A 23,573-nucleotide genomic window follows, 5' to 3' on the forward strand; every position below is an offset into this window, starting at 1 on the left:
TCCCCTACTAAAGCCTGTAATGCCTATATCTGAGTTTGCGGACCCCTTTTTAATGTAAAAATGTCTCAGACTCCTCCTTCTACCAAACATAATACTATTTACATTTTTCAGGGTCCATAAATTCAAGAAACATAATGACCATACTGATTTCAGTAATGCTTTTGAATTAATCTGAATTATTTTAACGATAATAGCTTCTACATGCTTAAAAATAATTGTATATGTATATGAGGGGAAACAAAGTTTTGCCACCCCAAAATATACCTTTTAGGATGTTGATTTTATGCTGGTTATTAAGAAAACAAGGTTCAGGAGAAAACTTTTACCTTCCTCCTTACCTGCCTGAAGGAATTCACATAGAAAAACATGCTTAGCCCTGGCCCTGTAGCTCAGCTGGTTAGAGAATATTCTCAATACACCAAGGTTAAGGGTAAGATCCGAGGTCGGGGCACATACAAGAAGCAACCAATGAATGCATGAATGAGTGGAACAACGAATCAACATTTCTTTCCTCTCTCTTTTTCTCTAAAAATAGACCAATACATTTTTTTTTAAAAAAAGAAAAAGCCTGCTTAACACATCGTAATATAAACTAAACATGGTAGATACCACCTCCCCCACCCCCACAGAAATCTAGCAAAGGCCAGTTGTTGAACTTCCTTCCTCCTGTGTACCCTTGTTTTTGGGTGGCCCAGCAAGCATTTGTTGTTTATTACATGTTTGTTCTGTCTATCTACCTCTAAATTGTCTGCTTTCCCTTTGAAATTCCAGATCACTGTCTCCTTCTTCTTTGTCCAGAATGGCATATAAGTCTCAGCTGCCCAATGCTTCATTAGGTCTCATATTTTCATGGCGCCCCCCACAAGTTATATCCAAATAATTTTGGACATTTTCTGCTGTTAATCTGTTAATTTGATTATTAGCCCAGCAAAGAATTTAAAAGGTAGGAGGAAAAATTATTTTTTGCACCCCCCTATATAAAACAAAATGGTAATGATCATGATGACGACAGCTAATATTCTGAAATCTTATCATATGCTAGTACTTTTCCCATGCATTGTCTTATTTAACCCAAAAATCCCTACAGGGAGTCAGTAGGACTCAGGTTAAACCTGGGCTCTACCACTCAAAGAGCCTTGGGACTTACTTAACCTCTCATTTGTAAAATGAAACGAATGCACAATCACTGCATTCAAGATCGTTGTGCGATTAAGAAAATCACAACATGTGAAATGCTTAATCCTGCTTTATACAAAATAAATACTACTCTAAAAAAATCCCTCCAAGTTAGGCATTATTATTATTCCCTCCCCCTCATTTTATAGGCGGGGCAAAAAAAGGCCCTGAAAGGGTAAGTAGCTTGTCCAAGACCTTAGAGCTACTGAGTGGTGGAATTAGAAGGGCCCAGGCCACTTTGGACTAACAGCAAAGACATGCTGGTTAGTCCTTCCAAGCCCTGAGTCCCCACATCACTCTGTTTCTAACAAAATAGAATTTATTTACATCACAGCCTGTTTCTCCATCATTCACTAAAATATGAGCTCTTCAAGGGGAATGATTTTGTTCCCTAAGCAATTAGCAATGTGAGACACATGGAAAGTACTAAAAAATGTATGACAAAAGAAGTGTCAAAAGACCCTTGCACTGAGACTGAACCTGGATACAGTTGCAAATTACCGCAGGCTGGAAGAGCTTCGTTCACCTGAATTATGCATTGAGATCCGTTCTATTAATTGGTTTTGTGAACAACTTGTTGTTGGAGCCCTGATGGCCGTTCTTCATTCCTCCTTCCTTAATATGCTTAAAACAAAAAATCCACGATTACAAACTGCCTAAATAGAATGCCACTGCTCTCAAGTAATATTGACCAGTTTTTTCATGTAGGCACACCGAAAGCCTTAATTGTCCCTTTGTTGTATCTTTTTTTTGTTTGTTTTACAAACCTGTCAATTTACTAACCATAAAAAAAAGTTGGTGCTGAAAAAGAGTAAATTAAAAGAATTCAGACAGTGTAATTGTAAAGTTTCTCAATATTAAATTCTGATTTAAATCATCTAGTTTTTCTAAACTAAGAATAGGACATTAATCGAATGTGGAGTTAATTATTTACATTTATGATTCTCCCACTAATTATATGGCTTTCGGCCAAGGAACTCCCATGGATGAAAAACTAGGACTAGATTGTAAAGGTCCTTTTGTTTCCATTTTTTCTTTAACGGGATGTGGGTGGAGAAGGAATACAACAGCGATCCCGGACTTCGGTCTTTTCTCCTCCATCCGGCACCGTCCGGAGCTGACACCCCCACGGAAAACGGGAATGCGCCTCCGCTCTTTCTCCAGCTGCCAAGGATGGTCAATCCACTTCCGCATAGGCCTCGAGCCCCTCGTTCTCCGAGCCGGGAACGCACAGCATGCTGGGATTTGTTTAATCCCTCTGGGCCGACCGGCGGACGCTTCGAACCCGGGTCCAGTGGCATTCTGGGATTTGCAGTCTCTGGTTGTTCGTTGGTGTAATCAGCGCCAGAAGTGATAACACAGACTCCGGCCGGTCACGTGATTGCAGTCTAGCGCGCTCGGCGCACTGCGGCTCGCGCCCCGGCGAGTTCTCGCCTGCGCGCGGCCGTTGCCGCGGAGACGGCGCATGTCTCCCGGGGCTCGTAGCCCCTTCTGCAGTCCCCCCTCCCCTCTTCTCCCACCACAATGAGATCCTAAGATGGCGGTGGCTGCGGCGGTTGGCGCCGACTGGCTGAGATAGGAAAGGCGGCCATTGGGCCCGCGGCAGCCAGGGAACTTGAGGACTGCCCCTGCTGCGGTCTCCAGGGGAGGACCGCGGTCGGTGGCGGGTTGCGGGGGCTGACCGTTACTCCGCCCTTGGCAGGAGCGGCTGCTTCGTTTACAGGTAATGCTTGTGCGTCCCCAGCCCTTGGCAACCGAGGGCAGCGCGGCGCCAGGGGCGGGAGATCAGCCACTCTGGGACTCTTGACCCTGCAGGGCCTGGCCTCGGGCCCACGCCTCCCTGTGCGTTCCTGGGTCTTCTCCCTGCCCGCTTCAGGCGGCCCACCCCTCGCCCGGACCGACTGACGCCATCTCGGAGTGAGCATCTAGGGACGCGTTAGCGACGGCGGAGCCCCCGTGTTGCCTCCCCGCCCCTTTCTTTTTCCAGCACGGGGGAGGAAGAGGCAGCCTTGCGTCCTGGGTGCCTAGGAATGTCTGTCGAGTAGAGGAAGAGGAGCCGAGCTGTGGTTTGGTTCCCAGAGGCAGGGTGTTCGTTCTCCAAATCAAGGGGCCTCAGTGGCCCTAGTCTCCGTCGTTGCGTCCCCTCCCACCCCATCTCCAAATTCTGTTCTGCGGGGTGTCAATGTCCAGAATTCGGGCTGGAAAAGGGCGGGGAAGGAACGATAGGCTTTCAAGCTAACCTGTGAACATCGGAATTTCTGCTCTCTCGGGTGTTTGTAGAGCGGGAGGGTCGCGGGGGGGCGTTCCTGACTTTGGCTAAGAGGTGTTTTCTTCTTGCGAGGGAGATGTTCACTTACTACCTCTCCCCTCCCATTGCTTCGCGTCGCTATCCCTTTCTGCAGGTCCAGTTAGGATGGGCCTAGGATGGGGAATACTAAACGCCAAATACGATTCGAGAAACGTTGCTTGCTTTGCAAAAACTGGTGTTTGGGCATGAGGTGGTAGCTAGGCCCCGCTAGGGAGGCGGGGCCTCCAAACTTTTCCTCCCGCGGTCCACTGCTCAGGAGCGCGCCTTGTCTGAAAAACACATTTTTTTTTTTTTTTTTTGGACCCGTTTGAGGTTTGTGTCGTCTGCCCTACGGGTGACGGATCGTGTTTTGGCTCTGGAAGAAGCCGGGCTTTCAGGGCGCCCCCACCACCCCTGCCCCATAACTGCTTTCCAGACTCCGCCTTCTGGTATTCTCGGATTACTGGAGTGGGTGTCGTAGAGCTCGGGGTGCACCTGCTTCTTTCTTTCCCTTGTACCTTCTTGGTGAGAGCCACTGGAAGCCATGAAAATACTGAGTTTCTGAACCTGAAGGTGAACCTTGTGTTTTTGCAGCGGCAAGGGTATTTTTAATGAAGTAGCTTAGCTTTTAAATAAAGAAACCCCTTTTCTCTCATCGGAGAGACAAAGTTCTGCAATAGTTTGAGTGATTGGGAGTTAATGACTTCATCAATGTGAAGAGTAAACTTGGCATGGATCTTTACCTGATAATTAGAGTTAACCACTTTTCATTATATTCCAAAGTAGATATTAAGGTATCACATTGTTGTTTTGTAGGATATTACACGTTTGGAGGGTTTAAACATGTATCTCACATTGTTTTCTAAAAGGATTAAAGTAACGGTCTTAAAATATTGATGAATTGTATTTTTCTTTTCTATGGATTTACTAAACATTTTAGGTATAAATATAGTATTTGTTATTCTTTGCCTCATATTGTAAAGAACTTACAAAGTCTTTTTTCTTCCCCTCAAAAGCAGACCACAGTTTTGAAGTGTGAAGCAGAAAAAGAGCTGTTTCTGAGCTGCAAAAACTAGTTTCCAAGCAGGTAATTTGACATCGTTATATATGTTATTGTCCTTCTTATTATAGTTGAAGAAGACTTTATGATGGAACCTCCTATCAAAATGCCAGTGCCTGCCCTGGCTGATGTGGCTCGGTTGGATCATCGTCCCATACACGGGAGAGTCACGGGTTCGATTCCCGGTCAGGGCACATACCTAGGTTGCGGGCCAAGTCCCTAGTTGGGTGCGTGCTGGAGGCATGGGGTCCATGTTTCTCTCATATTGATGTCTGTCAATCTGTCTCTCTCTCCCTACCTCCCATCCTCTCTCTGGAATCAATATATCTTGGGTAAGGACTAAAAAATTAAAAAAAAAAAAAAAAAAAGCCACCAGTGCATAGTTGAGGGCCCTCTCTCTCTAGCTAGTAATCTGTCTGGGTTTGCTGGCCTATGCCTGTTTTTTGACATGCCACTTCAGTCTGCCTTCATACTTTTTTTTTACAAAGGAGCCATGTCACTTCTAATTATTAAAATGTGGAATAGTTTATGTAATATTTTTGAAATGTCTTTCTTTTCATAGAATTTGTTCAGACCGTTTTGAGTTTGAATTTGTCCTAGAACAGATGTTTGGATAGCCAAATCCCTTTACTCTTAGGTAATCTTGTACGAATTTTCTATTCATTATTTGCTCTTATTTTTTATTCACAAACCATTTTTTGGGCTTGTTAAACATACTGTTGACTACAGTTTTGTATTTTTTTTTTTAGCTGTCTCATGACTTTATAATTAGTTTCTATGTGTAGTGCATTATCAAATAGTGTCTATGTAAAGATACTCTGACCAGCAGAAAAAAGTCAGTTTAACTTCATTGAGGGAAAGTCAAGTTTGCTTAGGACAGTTTAGAAATTAAATGACCAATGGATGAAAATTAGAAGAAATTTTTGTTAAGAATGTTTTAGAAATGCTCTTTTAGGAATATCTTAGTCTGAATTTAATTCAGTTAAAATTTTAAGGCAGCTCATTTTCTAAATTTGTTTCATGTATTCTTGCTTTCTAGGGAAGCCTCCAGATCTTCACTTTCTTTTTGAAATAAGCTGACCTTATGAGAAAATACAGATTGACAGTGGATTTATATCTTAATTATAATTCTCAGTAGTAGTTTCTTAATTAGAAGACTATAATAAAATAGGATAAGAAAAATAGAACACAGGGGAAAGGTCAGATTTGAGTGTTTGCTTTAGAGTTCTTAACACTAAAGTATATAGATAGTAGGAGCTTGGTAGAATAAACAGAATGGTAAAATCAGGTATAAAGTAAAATAATTTTCCTTTTAACACAGTAGGAAAGATGGATAAGATAAAACAAAAACATAACGGCTGTTGGGCTAATTCACATTAGAAGAACTTGGTGTTCTCAGTAGGGGATTTGGCCGTTTGTTAATGAAGGGACAAGTTTATTTGAGAATTGGAAAAAAAATACAAAGTTTTTGGAATTATCACACTAGGAAATTAAGCGAGAAACGAATAAGGGATACACAGAAGTACATTCATCTCAAAAATTGAGTGCCTTCATATGCTATTTAATGACTATAAAGTACTGGAGATAAGGCAGTGAGCAAAACGGACCAGGTTCCTTACCGAATGGAGTAAATTTACATTTCGAAAATGTGAGTGTGTACACGTGTATACAGTATAGTACACCGTGATAAGGGCACAGGCAGTGCCATTTTATAACTGTTTCCCTACTGTTTGACAGATTGAAACGAGAAGGAGACAAAACTACTCATTGAGTTGACAGAAGAGGCAAATAGGTGAGGAAGTTAAGGATGCTAGCACAAGGCGTTTTTGGAGTGGCCTACTTAGGTTGTGTTTAGAAATCAAGGATTAATGGATTCCTGGAGAGAGAAATGACAGGGTCAAGAGCAAGTTCATCAGGAATGAGAAAGAGAAGTAAAATACAAAAACTTAGGGTAAGAAAGAGGGATTTCAGAAGTTCAGGGCCTTGAACAAATGACCAGTTCAGAGTGAAAACAATATTGGAATAGAGAAGATGAGATGGGCATTGGAACTGAGGCCAGTCTTTTCAAGGAAGTTTCAAGGGAATAGTGCTTTCAGAGGGATTTGGAATTTTACTGAAGCCAAAGAAGTAGGGATATTTGGGAACAGGTGAGGAATGTAATGGTCCAGTAGAAGCGATGATAAGTAGAGCTGTTACCAGTGAGAATGCAATGAAGTGGCTTTGATGAAAGGGATTCAAGATCGATGGCAGTAGCATGGCCTCCTGATTTGCCTAGAGAGGTGTATGTAATCAAAGACAAGGAAGCGTCATAGGGTTGCATAGAAACTATAGGGAGAGGTCTAAGCAAGCAGAACTTTGTGTATTGAAAAATTGATTGACTTCAGGATTCTTGTTTTTGTAGAAAGCAGGGATATATTAAATGTTGTTGGTGTGAAAATGTTCAATGTAGAGTAACTGTAAAGATAGACCTAATGCACACTTGATACATAGTTTTATTCCGATATCTGTTGGTGCAAATTAGGTGTTGCAGTCTGTTACCTGCCTCCCAATAGTTTGAGTTAAAAAAAATTATTGATTGATTTGAGGGAGGGGCAGGGAGAGAGAGAAAGAGACATCAATTTGTTGTTCCACTTATTTATTCATTAATGGTTGCTTCTTATAGGTGCCCTCACCTGGGATTGAACCCTCAACCTTGGTGTATTGGGATGACACTCTAACCAACTGAGCTACCCAGCCAGCACTTGAGTATTTTTAATTTGAAGAGGGTAATGATGGAGCTATATTAAGTTATAGAAAATTACAGAAATTTTCCCCTGGCTGGTGTGGCTCAGTGGATTGAGTGCCGGCTTATAAACCACAGGGTCGCCGGTTTGAGTCCCAGTCAGGGCACATGCCTGGGTTGCAGGCCAGGTCTCCAGTGGGGGGCGCATGAGAGGCAACCACGCATTGATGTTTCCCTTTCTCTCTCCCTTCTGCGCTGTCTAAAAATAATAAATAAATGAAATCTTTAAAAAAAAAATTATTGAAATTTTTAGAAAGACTCAGTAAACTGGAAACGATCCTGTATAATTTTCTGGTACTTGATCAGAAAAAATTGAGAAGTTCCTCAGAAGAAACTTTGAATAAACAGTATGTAATACCAAATACTTAGGCATTTTCTTCTCAGTTTCCATTAAAAGTGTTTAGTTGAACACTGTGTTAAAGCTTAAAATAGTGTATGGAGTATTTCATTTTTATGATCTGGAGAAGAAATACCCCAAATAATGCAACCTTTAGAAAACTTGTACTGATATGTAAAATGCCAACTTTGGTTATTTGTGACTCTACGTAAATATTTTTTTTTAAAAAAACTGTATTTTACACATTATTTTATTTGGGTGAGTATTTCTAAAACTTTGATTTAAAGCAGTCAGTTGAGAAGTAAGATATTTGCAGGGATGATGATGAATAGTTTAGTGCCATTTGAAAAATAATCTTTTCTCTCTACTTGATTACTAAATTTCTTTGAACTTCTTGCCTTCTTATTTTCAAAAGTAAATCTTAGTCATAGGTATTTTTGTGGTAATTAATGCTGTCAGGGTGTCCAACCTTTTGGTGTCTCTGTGACACAGTAGAAGAAGAAGAGTTGTCTTGGGCCATATGTTAAATAGATTGTGACATGTTATCACACACACAAAAAATTTCATAATGTTTTAAGTAAATTCACGATGTTGTGTTGGGCCTCATTCACAGCCATCCTGGGCTGCATGTGGCCCACGGGCCGCAGGTTGGACACCCCTTCTCTATAGTGAGAATTCTGCAGCAGGATTTTCTTCGGAAAGATCAGTTGCTGAGAGTAACATATAAATTATCATAGCATTTTTGCATTTCATATCTTTTCAAGATAAGAGAGTGAAATAAGGCTGTCAAAATAGCTAAATGAAACTTACAAGTAACATTTTCAACATAGTTTAGTAGGTCACAGGATGCCTACAATGCTTGTTTAAAGTGGGACAGTTTTGACTTTTCCCCTTTAAGTTTCCCATACTATCATTTATCACTTTCACCAGCTGTTTTCCAATGGCTTCAGCTTTCCATCTCATCGTTTTTCTTACTAGTAGGCCTGCCTGGCAGACTCTACCGTGGACGGAGTCAGTGGAATGAATGTTTATGGGACGGCTGGTGAGCCCTGCCGGGGGCAAGTTCTCTTGCAGATGTGACGTCAGTAATGTTCTCTGCTCTCACCTGGGGCCTTGCTGCTGCCAGTCATTCTGTTTCCCACTCTTCTTCAGTCTTTCAGACACTGCCATATCCTCTCTCACATGTAATGAACAAACAAACCTTTCTATTTCAGATCACTTACGAACTCCTGCAACTTTTACCTCAAAATCTGCTAACCAGGTTTTCAGTTCCACTTTCTCCTTTCCTTTTGTTTCGATAGAGATGTTTCTCTGCATGTCGAAAACTAATCAGTTTTCTTTTGCCCTGGATTCCAATCGTTTCCACTTTTTCAAAAACCACACACTATTTTTTCCCCATTTTTCTGTGTCTTCAGTATCTCCCCTCTACGAAGTCTTCCCAACAAACTTTAAATATACTCAAGATAATTCCCTTTTAACAAAATTTTCTTCATGACCATCTCCACCTGCTTTACTTCACAGTCTGATTCCTTGAAAAAAATTCTCTGACTTGCTTTATATTTTCCCATTCCCATTAATAAATAGGTTACAATTATGGAATTGACCCTCACCACCCTGCTGAAATTGCTCCTAATGAGAATGTCATTATCAGTAACCTGTTGCTAATTTCAGGTGGACACTTCTCAGTACTTTTCTTTCATGACAAAGTAGTACCTGGCATTCTTATTATATCCTGTGTTTTTATACACTTTTCTCCGTTTCCCTTACACTCCCCTGGTTTCTCCTTCCATCTCAGTCTTTTTGTAGAAAGTCTTTTGACCATCTCAGTCTTGACTTCTGTCTGTATCTTAAATATCAGTGTCCTTCAAGATTCAGGCTTTTTTTCCCCCTTGCTCTTCATCTCTTCTGAACCTTCTGTTGCACTTCAAGTCTTTTATGAGTGGGTGACTTGCAGTCTCTGTCCAGCCTAGATTTCACTTCTGAGAGACTGATATTTGCTAAACAAGTTTAATTGGGTTACCATAGGTATCTCAAACTCAACATTTCTAAAACTGAACTCATAATTTTTTCTCAACAACAGAAACCTTTCCAAATTACTTGTGATGGATTGTCTATACCCAGTTGTTTAAGCTGCAGGTTGTTCCAGGATTCGTCCTCTTATTCTTTCCTCACTGCCTCATCTCCCATGGCATATAGTGTAGTCACTAATCCCTGGGGGTTCCACCATGGAAATCTTGCTGGTAGTGGTCCTCTTTTCTACATACCTAGTGTTTTCATTACTGGCAGTCTTTCTATATAAGTAATAGTTCATAATAATAATTATTGTATACATAATAGTTTATATTAGTGTGTCTACAGAATAAAACCTAGAAGACAGAAATCCTGTATTTCTAATGGTGACCTTGAGGTGGTTAGGAAGATTGGCATAAACGAGAGAAATAACGTGCCTTTATTTTCCACCTTTTATAGGAGAGATATTTACTCCCTTAGAGAGATGAGCTGAATGTTAACATATTGAGAATTGATCCACGTGCAATTATTTCTTTAGCTTTATACTAATAATTCTACTCCTGTAGGCATGTGCCTTTTAAACACATTGGGTATTATGCTGTTAAATGTTCTACCTCATTGTATGTGAGTCACAATATAACAGTAGACAGAGTTGTTTATTTAATAAACTAAATAGACTTTATTTAGGAAATGGTATTCTTAAAAGGTTTAAAAATATTTGATCCTTTTTTTCCCCAAACTAATTTTAATGTATTCAAATTGTTTTAGAATCTTATTTTAATAGTATTCCATCATTAGCCTAAAAATAGATCCTTAGAGAAAGCTTTTGAGATTTATTGTAATATATAAAACATTATCTTTCCAAATAAAGTCTTTTCTTTTTTTAAGATTTTATTTATTTATTTTTAGAGAGAGGAGAAGGGAGGGAGAAAGGGAGAGAAACATTAATATGAGAAACATGGGTCAGCTGCCTCTTGCATGCGCCCTGACCGAGGACCGAACCTGCAACCCCGGCATGTGTCCTGGCCCCGGAAAGTCAGCTTTGTGGGGTGACGCCCAACCTACTGAGCCACACTAGTCAGGGCTTCAAGTGTAGTCTTACTAAATTTATCTTAAAGTAAACTTAGCTTAGTTCATTACTATACTGATAGGAGAGTGTAAGATACTCTATTTTGAGGGAAAAATTGATGAGTTTTTTACTTAAGTAGCCTTAGGAATTTTTCATTCTAATTTACATTTTAAGACAGTTTGCATTTAGCACTTTTAAATATGGTATTCCTCTACTGCATATGTATTTTTTGAGCTTCTCTTTAATATTACAGATTATATCAATACATCTAAAAAATAATAGTTGCAAAATATTTAGTCTATTTACTGTCTTGGTGTTGGGGTATAAGGCAGCCTTTTTCAATTGGAGAGGATTAAGCTCTAATGCTGTAAGCCATCCATTGTTCACTGTGAATTAATTCCTCTGTCTGTCTGATTGGTACTGGGTATGTACCAACCATCCTTGGAAGAATTGAGGAAATAGGCACTTAAATCATTTTTCTGTTAAATCATTTTGAGATGAAGAATCTGAGTTAAATGCTGTTAAAAGCTCTAAATAAACCTTTTTCAAAATTGTTAGCAAATTGTCTCAGCAATTAAATAATCCTGCATCATAGAATTCTTGTGAGGATTAAATGATAAAATGCACATAAAATATTCAGCATGGTGCTTGGCTTCTATATAGTGAATACCAACCAATAGATTTAGCTACAATTAATTTTTTTCATTACTTTTTTAAATTGTACATTTGAGGATTTTCTTTTTTAGGGCTGGTACGAACTTAACCATATAGGCATTCAATGTGGTTGAATTATCATGGAAGTAGTTTTTTACTCTCCTACCTCTGTTGCTACTCCTGCTGTTTTTCAGACAGTAAAATTTTTTTGTGGCTTTTTATTGTTACTTGTTTTGTTAAATTCTAAGAAGATAATGGTGGGATTTTTCTTGCAATTTTATTAAGCCTATACATTTAGGAAAAATGATAGGTTTTATAATTTTTATCTTTCCACCAGGGAAGATAGTTTGTTTTCTACTTATTAAAATTTTCTCATATTTTCTAGAGTTTAATGGTGCTTATCTACATAGAGCAAATTATATTATTCCTAGGTATTCTTTTTGTCACTAGTATCAGTGGCATCATTTTTTCTGAGTATATTTTCTGAGAGGTTATTGGTGATCATTTTAAGTTTTGAAGGTTTTTTAATGCATATTCTTTAAAAATACCTTTTCTCTTTTTAATATTTGTTCCTTATTTTTGTGTTTTTTAGAACTGCCAAAGCAGTGCTCAATAACTGACGTGGCATTCTTGTTTTGGTCTTTATTTTAATAGAAATGGCCTTCGTGTCTTATTTTAAAATTGTTGGCTGTTGGTTTAAAATGTACTTTTTTTCAACTCTGTAATTACAAGGTCTGTTCAGAAAAGGTCCAGCCATTGTTAATATAATGAGAACGGTTTGCGCGACAGGGATGTAACCTGGCAGCCAAAGAGAGTGGACTGTAATCCGCATGTGCAAACAATGATGACTTCTCTACTCGTCAGTGGGGGCAGTAGATGCTGTTGAGTGAGCAGGTGTACTGTGTGGCTGACACATTCAAAATAACTGAGCAAGTAGAGCAGTGAATCTGCATCAGATTTCATGTTACGCTTGAACATTCCTCCATGGAAACTATTTGGATTATTCAGAAGGCCACAGCTATGGGCAGCTGGTGATTGACAGCTTTATCATGACCACGTGCCAGCTCATGCAGAGCATCAAATCACCCAAGTGACTACCCCCACCCAGCCCAGATTTGGTGCCCTGCGACTTCTGGCTTTTCCCAAAACTAAAATCACCTTTGAAAGGGAAGAGATTTCAGACTGTTGGTGAGATTCAGGAAAATATGACGGGCAGCTGATGGCAATTGGGAGACCTGTGTGAGGTCCCCAGGTGCCTACTTCGAAGGGGGCTAAGGTGTCATTGTCCTGTGTACAATGTTTTTTATATCTTCTTACCCGCTTCAGTAAATGTCTCTATTTTTCATATTATATGGCTGGATATCTTCTCGACAGATCTCATATTTTCATTGGAAAAAAGAAAAACTAGGAAAATATATATATCTATGAAGAAGTGTCAGTATATTTGTACTTTTAAGATTTTTTTAAAAATTCGAAGTATTGAATTTTATTCCATCTCTTCCTTATGAGATGATAAAATTCACTTGTGCTCTGTACATTATTCTGATAGATATCCTATCATCTATGGGATAAATCCTTTGTTATGGATAATATTCCTTTTAATACTGTGCTGTAGTGATGAATGGGATAAGTTAGGATCCTAGAGTTAAAGCACCTGGAATTTGTATTCGTTTTTGACATTTTTAGCTGAACGACCTTGGTGAAATTATCTAACTCCTTTGAATGTTGGTGTTATTGTTTGTAAAATGAGAAACCTATTACAACCCTGATCTCTGATGGCCTTTTCTGCCCCTTGAATCATAAAGTTGTCTTACCATCTCCTCTTTTATTGAGCCTCCCTCTAACTCATGCAGTTCCATACCCCGTGGAAATCCAAAGTCCTCCACAGGATGTGTAGAAATACTCTTTTCTCCTGATAATCTCTGCTCTTAAAAGCCTTTGCTTTTACCATTGTGGCTTCTGTTTCTCATCTCTTTGACCTGGTTATGAAATCCACTGCCTGCCTTTGTTTTTCACAAAATCCCCAGCAATACAATTTAAAATAGGGCAGTAGGCAGCAATATTTTAAAAGTGTGTTTAGCTACTGTGTTCTTGGCTTTTATTGGCCATCCACCCAGCTGCCTGCTTTCTCCTCCTCTTGCTTACCACTACCTTCCTTTTTACTGAAACCAAGCCTTTCTCCATGTTCCATGCAGAGCAGTCCTGCCCTCTGAATCTCTCACACAAAACAAACGTCCAGGTTTTGGGAGGTACTAGTTTCTTTTCTGAGAGCACCATTGGTTCTAGCTATTGATAACCTTTTCCTCTCTCGTTACCTTTAGGCCTTTGCTGAATAAATTAAATGAAATAACCTTAAAGTCTGTATGCCAGTATACATAAAGGCTCCTCAGAGGTTCTCCTTCCCTGTCCCATCGCCCCAGCTGTTCAGTTCATGTTAATCGTGATAGGCCTGCAACCGCTAAATCAGTTTGTGATGTGTAGTTTAACAGTGCCTCTTTTTATTTTATAAAATCAACTTTTCCAAGATTCTTTTATATTGCCAAGCTTCAGGGAATGACTTAAAAATTAGAGTTTGTTTTTACATGTTAAAAAGGTTAGTTTTTACTTCTTTTACAGAAAATTGTTAAAGCCAGTATGGCCACAGGAGGAGGTCCTTTTGAAGAAGGCATGAATGATCAGGATTTACCAAACTGGAGCAATGAGAGTGTTGACGACCGACTCAACAACATGGTATGATGGCATCGTTGATGGTGCGCCACTGACTATTAATAATTAAAACACGCCTTTCCCTTGACTTAGCTAAGTCAGACTCACTGAAACTCTTTCTAAACACATTTTTTTCTTGCTGGCCAAGATATTAAATGATGCCGGGCTATTTGTTATGTTAGTGAAGATATCTTTGTTTGCGGGTACAAGGATACTAACTTGAGTTAGCTTAAGCCAAAGAGGAAGTTTTTTATAAGGATATAAAACTGTTTTATGGAAAGCAATTTAAAAGAATGAAGTTGGATTTTAGGCAGGGATAGAAAAAAGAACTAGAAAGTTAGGAGGAATTACTCTTTGACTATCCTCGCTCTCCTAAGTGTGTCTGCGTAACACAGCTGTTTCTTCCCAGACCCGCGTTCTCTCTTCTTTGGTCCACATGGTGCGCTATAGTTGCCCTTTTCATTCTGAAGTTTTCTGTTATAGCTGCAATTCAATACTGACTAGTAATCTTTCAGTTCCAATGTGAAATTTTAAAGTAAAGTATGATTGTTCTAGTTTGGAGTAAATATGCATCTTGTTTCCAGTCATCTGTGGCCAGTTGGGGTGGGGTAGGTAGAACAAGAGGGTAGACTGGCGTGAGGAGACAGTTTGTAGTGAAGGGAGTTTTATTTTAAATGAGGAAAATATACCAAAGGTTTTACTATTGTAAAACTATAAGATTGTTCTAATTTGATATGGTGGGAATTTGTAGACTTTTTCTTGCTTGGTTTAGGTTATGGGGGTACAACTTAGTAAATAAAAATCTTTTCTAGTTAAAACAGTAAGCATTTTTTTGTTATCAGATCTTATGTAACACATTGTTGTCTATTAAAATAATAAGTTATATTTGTTGCTCACCATATACTAGGCACCGTACTGGATGTTTTTATGTATGCTATTTTTAGTTGTGTTTTAACGGTGACACTATTTCAGAGATTAGGAAACTTAGGCTGTGGGAAGTTAAGTAAATTGCTTAGGCTTAGGCAGTGGAGCATTTCTTCAGAAAACAGTAATACTTTAGGACCCAGGTTGGTTTCAGATCTGTTTTCTTATACACACTGACTGTAAAGGAGGCCAGTAAAGGTATCTAATTCATTTCACTATTCAATTTATAAATAGTAAAGAACCATTTTTAAAAATGCTTTTTGAAAATATTTGAACTGACTCTAGGGTTAGAGTTTAGGGATTTGTATTTGGTAATGATTTATGAAAAGGAAAATTACCTGTTTTCTGAAGGACAGTCTGTGAAATTTAGACTAGACATAATGGGGAGGGGATGGATTAGTAGTAGTAAATAATTGTCTCTAAGACTACATATGTATGTGAAAAGTGTTTTGTCATTTTTAAGACTGGCCAAAATTTTTTAAGTATACCAAGTTATATTCTCCAGGTTTGATAGAGGCCATATTAACTCTTGCCTTTACTTTTTTAAAGGATTGGGGTGGCCAGCAGAAGAAGGCAAATAGATCGTCAGAAAAGAATAAGAAAAAGTTTGGTGTGGAAGGTGATAAGAGGGTAACCAATGACATTTCTCCGGAGTCATCACCAGGAGTTGGAAGGCGAAGAACAAAGACCCCACATACGTTTCCGCACAGTAGGTACATGACCCAGATGTCTGTTCCAGAGCAGGCAGAATTGGAGAAGCTGAAACAGCGGATAAACTTCAGTGATTTAGACCAGGTTAGTGACTGACTTTAAAAATCAGTTATGTTATGGAAAATATTAAAAATGGATGAAATTTTCTGTCTTAATAAAAGATCAAGCTGTTTATTATATTTTTTTCCTTAGTTTCTGTGCATACAGAAAGAATTTTAACCAGTAGTGGTGGTACTGTGTTTTTCGAAGGGCAAACAAAGCCTTATTCTAAACTTGCTAAGGAGAAATCTTTTTGGACTTCATTACTGTACTATATGACTAACTTTAATTTCATTATGAAACTAAATTTTGCATGTTAGTACTGAATAAGATCGGTATTAAAGAAAAATTTAGAATACAGTGGAACCTTGGTTTTAGGAGTTAACGTGTCCCAGAAAACTGTTCTGGAAGCCATTTGTTTGTAAACTGAATTTCTTTTGTGGTCTGAGAGACACGTGACTGATCCTACAGATATCAGCATGAAAGGGTTGTCAGGTAGAGAATCAAGACACAAAGTTTTGTTAGACAACTGAGACATCTTTTCCATTAATAACTTGATGAAGAACTCGATTGTTTGAGAACCAAGATGTCGAGAACCGAGGTTTGACTGTACTTCTGGCTCGGTGTGGAATATGCTGGATAACCTTGTTTAGAATAAACCTGTAGTTTGTATTTATAATCACTGACATAAAGTTTAGAAGAGCAAGTAGAAATGATATGAACTGTTTTTTTAAAAGTACTGAACTTTTCTAAAAAATTGTTGTAAATATAACAAAGTTAACCGTCTTCACCTCTTCTGGCTTAGTTCAGTGACATTGTATATATTCACCTTATGGTGATGCTGTTACCACCTCCAGGTACAGAGAACTCTTTTTTTGTCTTGGAAAACTAAAACTCTGTTCCGGTTAAACAGCAGCTCCTCATTCTCCCCTCCCCACAGCCCCTGACAACCACCATTCTATTTTCTGTCTCTGAATTTGACCGCTCTTGGTACTTCCTCTTGTTCTAGGTATAACAGCTTGTGCTGTTGGTGTTGAGTTCAGTGTTACTGAACTTCATATATGTTTGTCTGTTGGTGACTGGCTTATTTTACTCAGCAAATGTTCTCAAGGTTCACATATGTTGCAGGATGTGTCAGGATTTCCATTTTTTTTAAGCCGAGTAATATTCCATTTTGTATGAATTATAATGAACTCTTAGTATTTTACTATTACATCTGTACATCTGTACTTTACAGAGATAAAACAGGCTTCCGAATATGCTTACAGGTACATGAAGTCTGGTGCGGTGATGGTCACATATCCTTTGGTCCTCTGTTTACTGATTATTGAACACACATGCCAGGCATTGAGCCGAGTCCTTTTCACGCAGTGCTTTCCAAAGACTCATCTTCGTGCTGGTGTTCCCATTAACTAATATTGATTCACTGGGTGCAAAGCCTATACAGAACTCTGTGAACAAGTGAGACTAGCACTGTGAATTATAAATATGTTCCACATTCCTAGTATTTCAGGTAACCTAATCTTGCTGATAGTCATCGATTGAATAGTCTGACAAAATTACGAATAGGTTGTACTAATGAGATTTTGATATTTTAGTAGAGTTTGGTAGATCTGAAGCTTTTTCATATCTTACTACAAGCTGAATCAGTATCTGACGGTGAAACTAAGAACGCTGAAATTTTTAAAAATTGTTGAATGACTACTGTTTGTGGATTTGGTTTCTTTTTCATATGTAGAGAAGCATTGGAAGTGATTCTCAAGGCAGAGCAACAGCCGCCAACAACAAACGTCAGCTAAGCGAGACCCGAAAGCCCTTCAACTTTCTGCCTATGCAGATCAATACTAACAAGAGCAAAGATGCTGCCACAAGTCCGCAGAAGAGAGAGGTGACTGGCTCGGCACAGTGTAAAGAGCTGTTTGCTTCTGCGTTAAGTAATGACCTTTTGCAAAACTGTCAAGTCTCTGAAGAAGATGGGAGAGGAGAGCCTGCGATGGAGAGCAGCCAGGTGGTAGAAGTTTCTTCTGCTCTTTCCCTTCACAAACCACAAAGTATAACACAGTAACATTAAAAAAAGTTGTATTAGAGTGTGCATATAGGAATGTTTATTAGGTAGAATTAAAGTACTCCTTCATACTTGTATCATTCTATCAGATTTATTCAAAATAAGTTTCTTTTTTAACCTAAAATGATTGTAGAAATGACAGATCCAGGTAAAACAAGGCTGCTGTTTTTCTGCCAAATGCTCTATTGCCAATTTTTAATAAGGGGAGGGTTGGGAGCAATGTGATTAATAGATTGTTGTAAGAATTTTTTTAAATGGTGATAGTCTTTTGAAAAGTACTTTCAGGGGTATTTATAGTACTTTAAATTTATAAGTCAATATAAACAGAAAAATTTATATAAAAATAGTTTGATGTGTAGTTCTATAAATAAAACTTCGGGTAATGTAAACACTAATTTTGAAATTTTAAAAATTAGCAGTAATTGGAGTTGTATTGCTGATTGTTTTGATTAAATTCTAAATTTGATTCAGATGGTTGACATTTATGAATTTACACAATAAATATTTTTTGTTATTATAGCTGAAATTTAAAATCTATAAAGTTGTTGCCATTGAATGAATCATGCTCAATTTTACATACTGTATTTTCATGCCTTTTAAAAAAAAAACTATTTCCCCAGCAGGTTGTAAGCAGGCTTGTTCAGATCCGTGACTATATTACTAAAGCTAGTTCCATGAGGGAGGATCTCGTAGAAAAAAATGAAAGATCTGCTAATGTTGAGCGTCTTACTCATCTAATAGATCACCTTAAAGAACAAGAAAAGTCGTATATGAAATTTCTCCAAAAGATCCTTGTAAGTTTTGGACCTTTTTAATAATGTGTATTGAGTTTTTTTTATGGTTTATCAGTGCACACGTACTGATGACATTCTGACGCCACCTCAGAGGAGTTGACGTGATTTCAGAAAACTGTGCCGTCCATTTTAACAGTTGACTGCCCTTTTTAGTAGTTGTATGATTTATACCACTAAAATATTTCAGGCTAGAGAAAATGAGGAGGAGGATGTTCGAAGTATAGATTCAGCTGTGGGATCTGGTTCTGCAGCTGAGAGCACATCCCTAAACATGGATGTGCAGTCTGAGGCTTCAGACACCCCGGTAAGCAACTTTTTGGTGATTAAAGTGCTAGAAATGAAGATTTAAACTTTTCTGCCACTTTCTAAGATTATATTTTTATATGCATTCCTTAATGAAAAGTATATTTCAGGAAAGAAACTTCAAATTGTTAATGCTGAACATATTCTTTGTAAACATGGAAGTTTAAAAGTTTTATTTATTAACATTAAAGATAGTTTTAATGGTAGATTTTAAAATCTAATCATTCTGATCTTCAGCTCAGAGAAACATGGTTTTTCTCTTTTGTTTTTGGGAAACATGGTTTTCCTAGTTTGTTTCATTTAGCACAGCTTTACTCATTTTGAACAGCATTGGGAAAGTTCAAATTCATGGATATAAGAGCTATAAGCATAAAGTATCATTGCTTGTCATATTGTCTATAGGAAGTTTCCAAGATTGTTTGCCATTGATGACTCATTTTAAGGTTATTAGGATTTTTTTATTTCTCAGGTTAGCCTACAACTGTAGCAGCTCAAAAGACGGAAAAATTGAGGTGAAAATGGGACAAGGTAGCATTTTCACTGTGACTTATTCACAGTGAGAAAAATACACTAACTTCTGACTCTGCAAAATGAGATTTATTAAAAGGAAAGGTGAGAGACCTCAGAATGACAGGGAGCTGAGGCCCAGTAGGAAATAGAGCCAGAATGCAGCTTTTGAAAAGTAATCAAGAATTTACAGAATTTGGAGGAAATGTTTGTAAAATAACTTCGTAGTAATTGGTGTGCTTTGAAACTAGTTGGCTTTTAAGCATTTTTATTTTAACAGATGCACCTATAAACATGCATTAGTAAATTTGAAAATCTGTTATTAGTAAAGCTTTTCTTGTAAAACATGATGTATGTTTATCTTTTGTTTCTGGGATATGTTCTAAATACCGTTCAGCATTAGAAGTTTGAAGGTTTGTTTCCTTTTAGTATTGACCTGTGTAGTTTCTCATCTGTCCCCTTTCTCTTTTCTGCCCTTCTTAATTTGAAGAGGAAATTTGAAAATTTTTTTCCCTGCATTATTTTCACCAAGGGATACTCAGAGACTTGATTGTAACAGTTGTAAAAGAATAGGTTCTACTGTGGGGGATGATTTTTCTGTTTATAGTGGTGCCGGGAATGATGTCTTCCTCACATTTCGTTCCAGCAGAAATGGAGAGGTCGGGGGCCTGCGGGTGAAGGAGTTCTGCTGGGGAGGAGCGGGAAACGGTGTAGTTGGCTGGTTATCATTTATCGCTAGTGCTCACCATGAAGAGAATTTTTTTCGTAGTGTAAAAGTATATTTTGGAAGTTGATTAATAGCTGCATAAATGTTAAGATATGCTTCAGCAGTTGTAGAACTTTAAAATTGCCTAGGATAAGATAATCGTAATAAGCAGTAGTCTAGTGTAGAGGAAGGTAAAAGTCTTAAGTTTATTGACACTTGGGGAGGGTGGGTCGATTTTTTAAAAAATGGACTGGTAAAGTTTTTGTATTTATTTATAAGAGTGGCTTATATGTTAAACAGGAGTTTGTGTTAAGAAATTAATATGCTACACTATTTAATAAAGGAGGCATCTTTTAGTCTGAGAATTCGGCCGTGCATTGAGGACAAACTAGGGAATCCAGCTTCACAAGAACAGGTTTCAGACATTGACGTTACTACAAGTCCAAAAGGGAAAGGTACCAGAACTCCTCAGAATGACAGGGAACTGAGGCCTAATAGGAAATGTAGCCGAAAACGTGGATTTCCCTCAAAGGTATACTTCACAGTATTAACTTGGGAAGTCTATATAAGCAACTCTTTTGTTCATATTTCCTCTTCTTTATTTGCTTTTCTGTTATTGCTATTACTCTTAAGTATATATTATTAACACAGTCAACTATACTCTAATTCGCCCTGTTAAAATGCTGTTCTTTAATGTTTTTTTTTTTCTGCTAATACTTCTCTCCATGGATTATATTTGGCAGCTGTTTTGAATTTGCAGTAACAAAGGACTTGAAACTTAATGCATTTCCCGTTTTTTGCTATCGAGAACTCAAAATATAACACAAGCTTTTTGCTATTGAGAATTCAAGATACAACACAAATATAACAAAATATTTGCCTTGACCATTAGTTGCTTTTTAAATTAAATACCTAAGTTTTATTTATGAGAGAGAGAGAGAGAGAGAAAGAGAGAGAAAGGGAAATGTTAATTTGTCCTGCTTATTCACGCATTCATCGGCTCCTGCTTGTATGCACCCTGACAGGAGCCTGACCCCACAGCCTGGGCGTGTGGGGATGACACCCTGACCCACTGAGCCACCCGGCCAGGGCCTGGTGCCTTTTGGTTTATAGTTTTGTTCCTGTTGGAAACAAAACTTTTTCTTTTTTTTTATTTTTTAAGGAAAAATGCTTAATCATTTGACTTTGTTAATGTTCTTGCAACTTTTTTTCTTCAGTGTTTCCTCTAAATGTTTTTTCTTTTTTTATGATTTGCATAAAGGCACTCAGGAAAGGTTTAAAGACAACTATTTGTGTAATTCCAGTTAAACAGTTTGAATAAAAAAATACCGTTTCTAAAAGTGCTCATATCCATTTGGCCAAAATAAAGGACTATTTTAATAACTGAGTATAGATAAGACAAATTTCATGTTTTATTAATAGTTCATTACCTAGGATTAGTCTTTCTTTGCTGTTAGGGACAAATTTTATATTTTTTTGTGTATGTTTAAAAATGGTAAAACCTGACCTTTCAGTTTTTATTTCCGCCTCCATCCGCACCCCACCGCCCCAATCTGACAAAAGTTTGAGGATATAGTTTGATGCTCTGGTGATGTTACTATAAAGTGTTAAGCAGAAGGTACCCCAATTTAACAGAAAAGTAAATAACATTATTCTTAAAACTGCTGGCATTGGAGAAGAGAAGGTGAATGTGAAGCACAGTAGATGTTCTTTGGAGCTTACACTGTTTAAGTCTTCTGAATAGTGACAAATAGCACTTAAGAGTTGACAATTACTAAAGCATAGTATCTGTCAGTTCCGCTAAGACCTTTATTTATTTAATCGTATTTTTTACCATTGCTGTTGATCCTCCCATATCCTCTCCCACCTCTACTGCACAATCACCATACTGTTGTCCAAGTCCATGAGGTCTTTCTTTTTTGTTTTTGTTCTATCCTTCCATCACGCCGAGTCTTCCAAAGCTGTCAACCTGCTTGCATTTACTTTTAAACACCACTTGTTTGTTTTTAAGTTTCTTTTATTAACATCCTTATAAAAGAATGTTATTTTCTCTTGAACTTGCTTCTTGGAGTTTGTTCTAATTTGAGTCTCTTTGTTGATTCTTAGCGCCATCCCAGGATTGTTCCCTCAGTACTTTGCTCATAAAATTATTTTAATTTCTTAGAAAAATTCCTAATTCCCACCAGCTGACTGTATTCTTCTGCTATGCAAAATGTCATTCCCTCTACCCCACCTTCACTCTCTTAACATCCTATCAAAATGTAGTATTCTGTTAGAAGAGGAGGGAAAAAAAGTTGAGGTCTTAACTGAGATTCAGAACTTAAAGCAATCTTGTGAGTTGCAGCTTAGTAGTTGATGATTAATGTTCTCAAGCTGCCTATTTAAGAGCACAGTCCATTTTTATGGACTTTTATGGACATGATGACATTTTGCATAATTTTTAAACAGAAACCTCCCACAAATACTCAAGTCCTCATTGTTTTCTGATGCTCATCTTTCCCCCTACACATAATTCCAACTCTTAGAGCATTTATAAGCTTTTTAAAATACCATTTACCCTTTTTTGCTGTTTCATTATTTCTAGTTACTGAATGTCTAAGTTTGTTTCCCAAATCAGACTATACTTCTTCAGAGATAGTAACTTAGGCTTCTGAATTTGGAACTATCTAAGTGCTTAATTTTGGGGCAGATGTGGTGTGAAAAACACAGCATTGGAACCTAGTAATCTTGACTTCCCCTGTGATACTGGTTCAGTCATTGCTTTATCCCCTCTGGGATTATAATTCCCCACCTTTCACATAAAGAAAAATTGGAGTGTGTATTATCTGAAGTACTTTTCAGCTATAAAAATATATTCGGGCCCAGGTTGGTGTGGCTCAGTTCAGTGGAGAGCCATCCCGTCAACTGAAAGGTCGCAGGTGTGGTACCTGGTCGAGGCACAGGCCTGGGTTGTGGGTTTGGTCCCTGGTCAGGGTGCATATGGGAGGCAACCGAAAGATGTTTCTCACACATCAGTGTTCCTCTCCATGTCTTTCCTTCCCCTCCCCTCTCTCTGAAAGTAAATAAGCGTATCCTTGGGCGAGGAATGTGTGTATATATGTATATGTACATATATTTGGATCCATGATAAATTATTGGAGGACCCTCAGCTGAGTAGAGAATGTTTTCTAAAATTGGACTGTTATCTGTATGTAACTCAGGATTTAATGCCCAAGTTATTTTTTTAAATCTATAAACTGAAAATGTGTTTGTTGAAAGTGACTCAAAAAGTTTAATGTGTTTGAAGGGGGAATATAGACCTGGCTTCCTTTTTGATCTCTATTCCATGCATGCACCATCAGTGTGTTCTTATCTCTAAGCATTTTTATCTCCATTTTCTCATTTGTCCTTTCTTTATATTTGATAGTCATTCCCACCTAACTCTCCTAGTTCAGTTTTTCTAA

At 38.0% G+C, this 23,573-nt stretch overlaps 1 protein-coding gene across 1 annotated transcript in view; it reads left to right on the plus strand.

Annotated features, from left to right (window-relative positions):
- The first annotated feature begins 2,540 nt into the window (after window positions 1-2,540).
- The window catches only part of PCM1 (pericentriolar material 1), an 82,775-nt gene continuing 61,742 nt past the window's right edge, over window positions 2,541-23,573 (plus strand). Inside the window, exons 1-7 of the mRNA XM_054566132.1 lie at window positions 2,541-2,899; window positions 4,480-4,550; window positions 13,992-14,105; window positions 15,555-15,800; window positions 17,494-17,763; window positions 18,444-18,614; window positions 18,802-18,918. Coding sequence (XP_054422107.1) covers window positions 14,010-14,105; window positions 15,555-15,800; window positions 17,494-17,763; window positions 18,444-18,614; window positions 18,802-18,918 — 900 coding nt within the window. The 5' untranslated portion in view covers window positions 2,541-2,899; window positions 4,480-4,550; window positions 13,992-14,009. The remainder of the gene's footprint in view (window positions 2,900-4,479; window positions 4,551-13,991; window positions 14,106-15,554; window positions 15,801-17,493; window positions 17,764-18,443; window positions 18,615-18,801; window positions 18,919-23,573) is intronic.

The sequence above is a fragment of the Pteronotus mesoamericanus genome, unplaced genomic scaffold (genome assembly GCF_021234165.1).
Source record: "Pteronotus mesoamericanus isolate MK-2021 breed Mesoamerican mustached bat unplaced genomic scaffold, CSHL_Meso_final contig_169, whole genome shotgun sequence".
Lineage (NCBI taxonomy): Eukaryota > Metazoa > Chordata > Mammalia > Chiroptera > Mormoopidae > Pteronotus > Pteronotus mesoamericanus.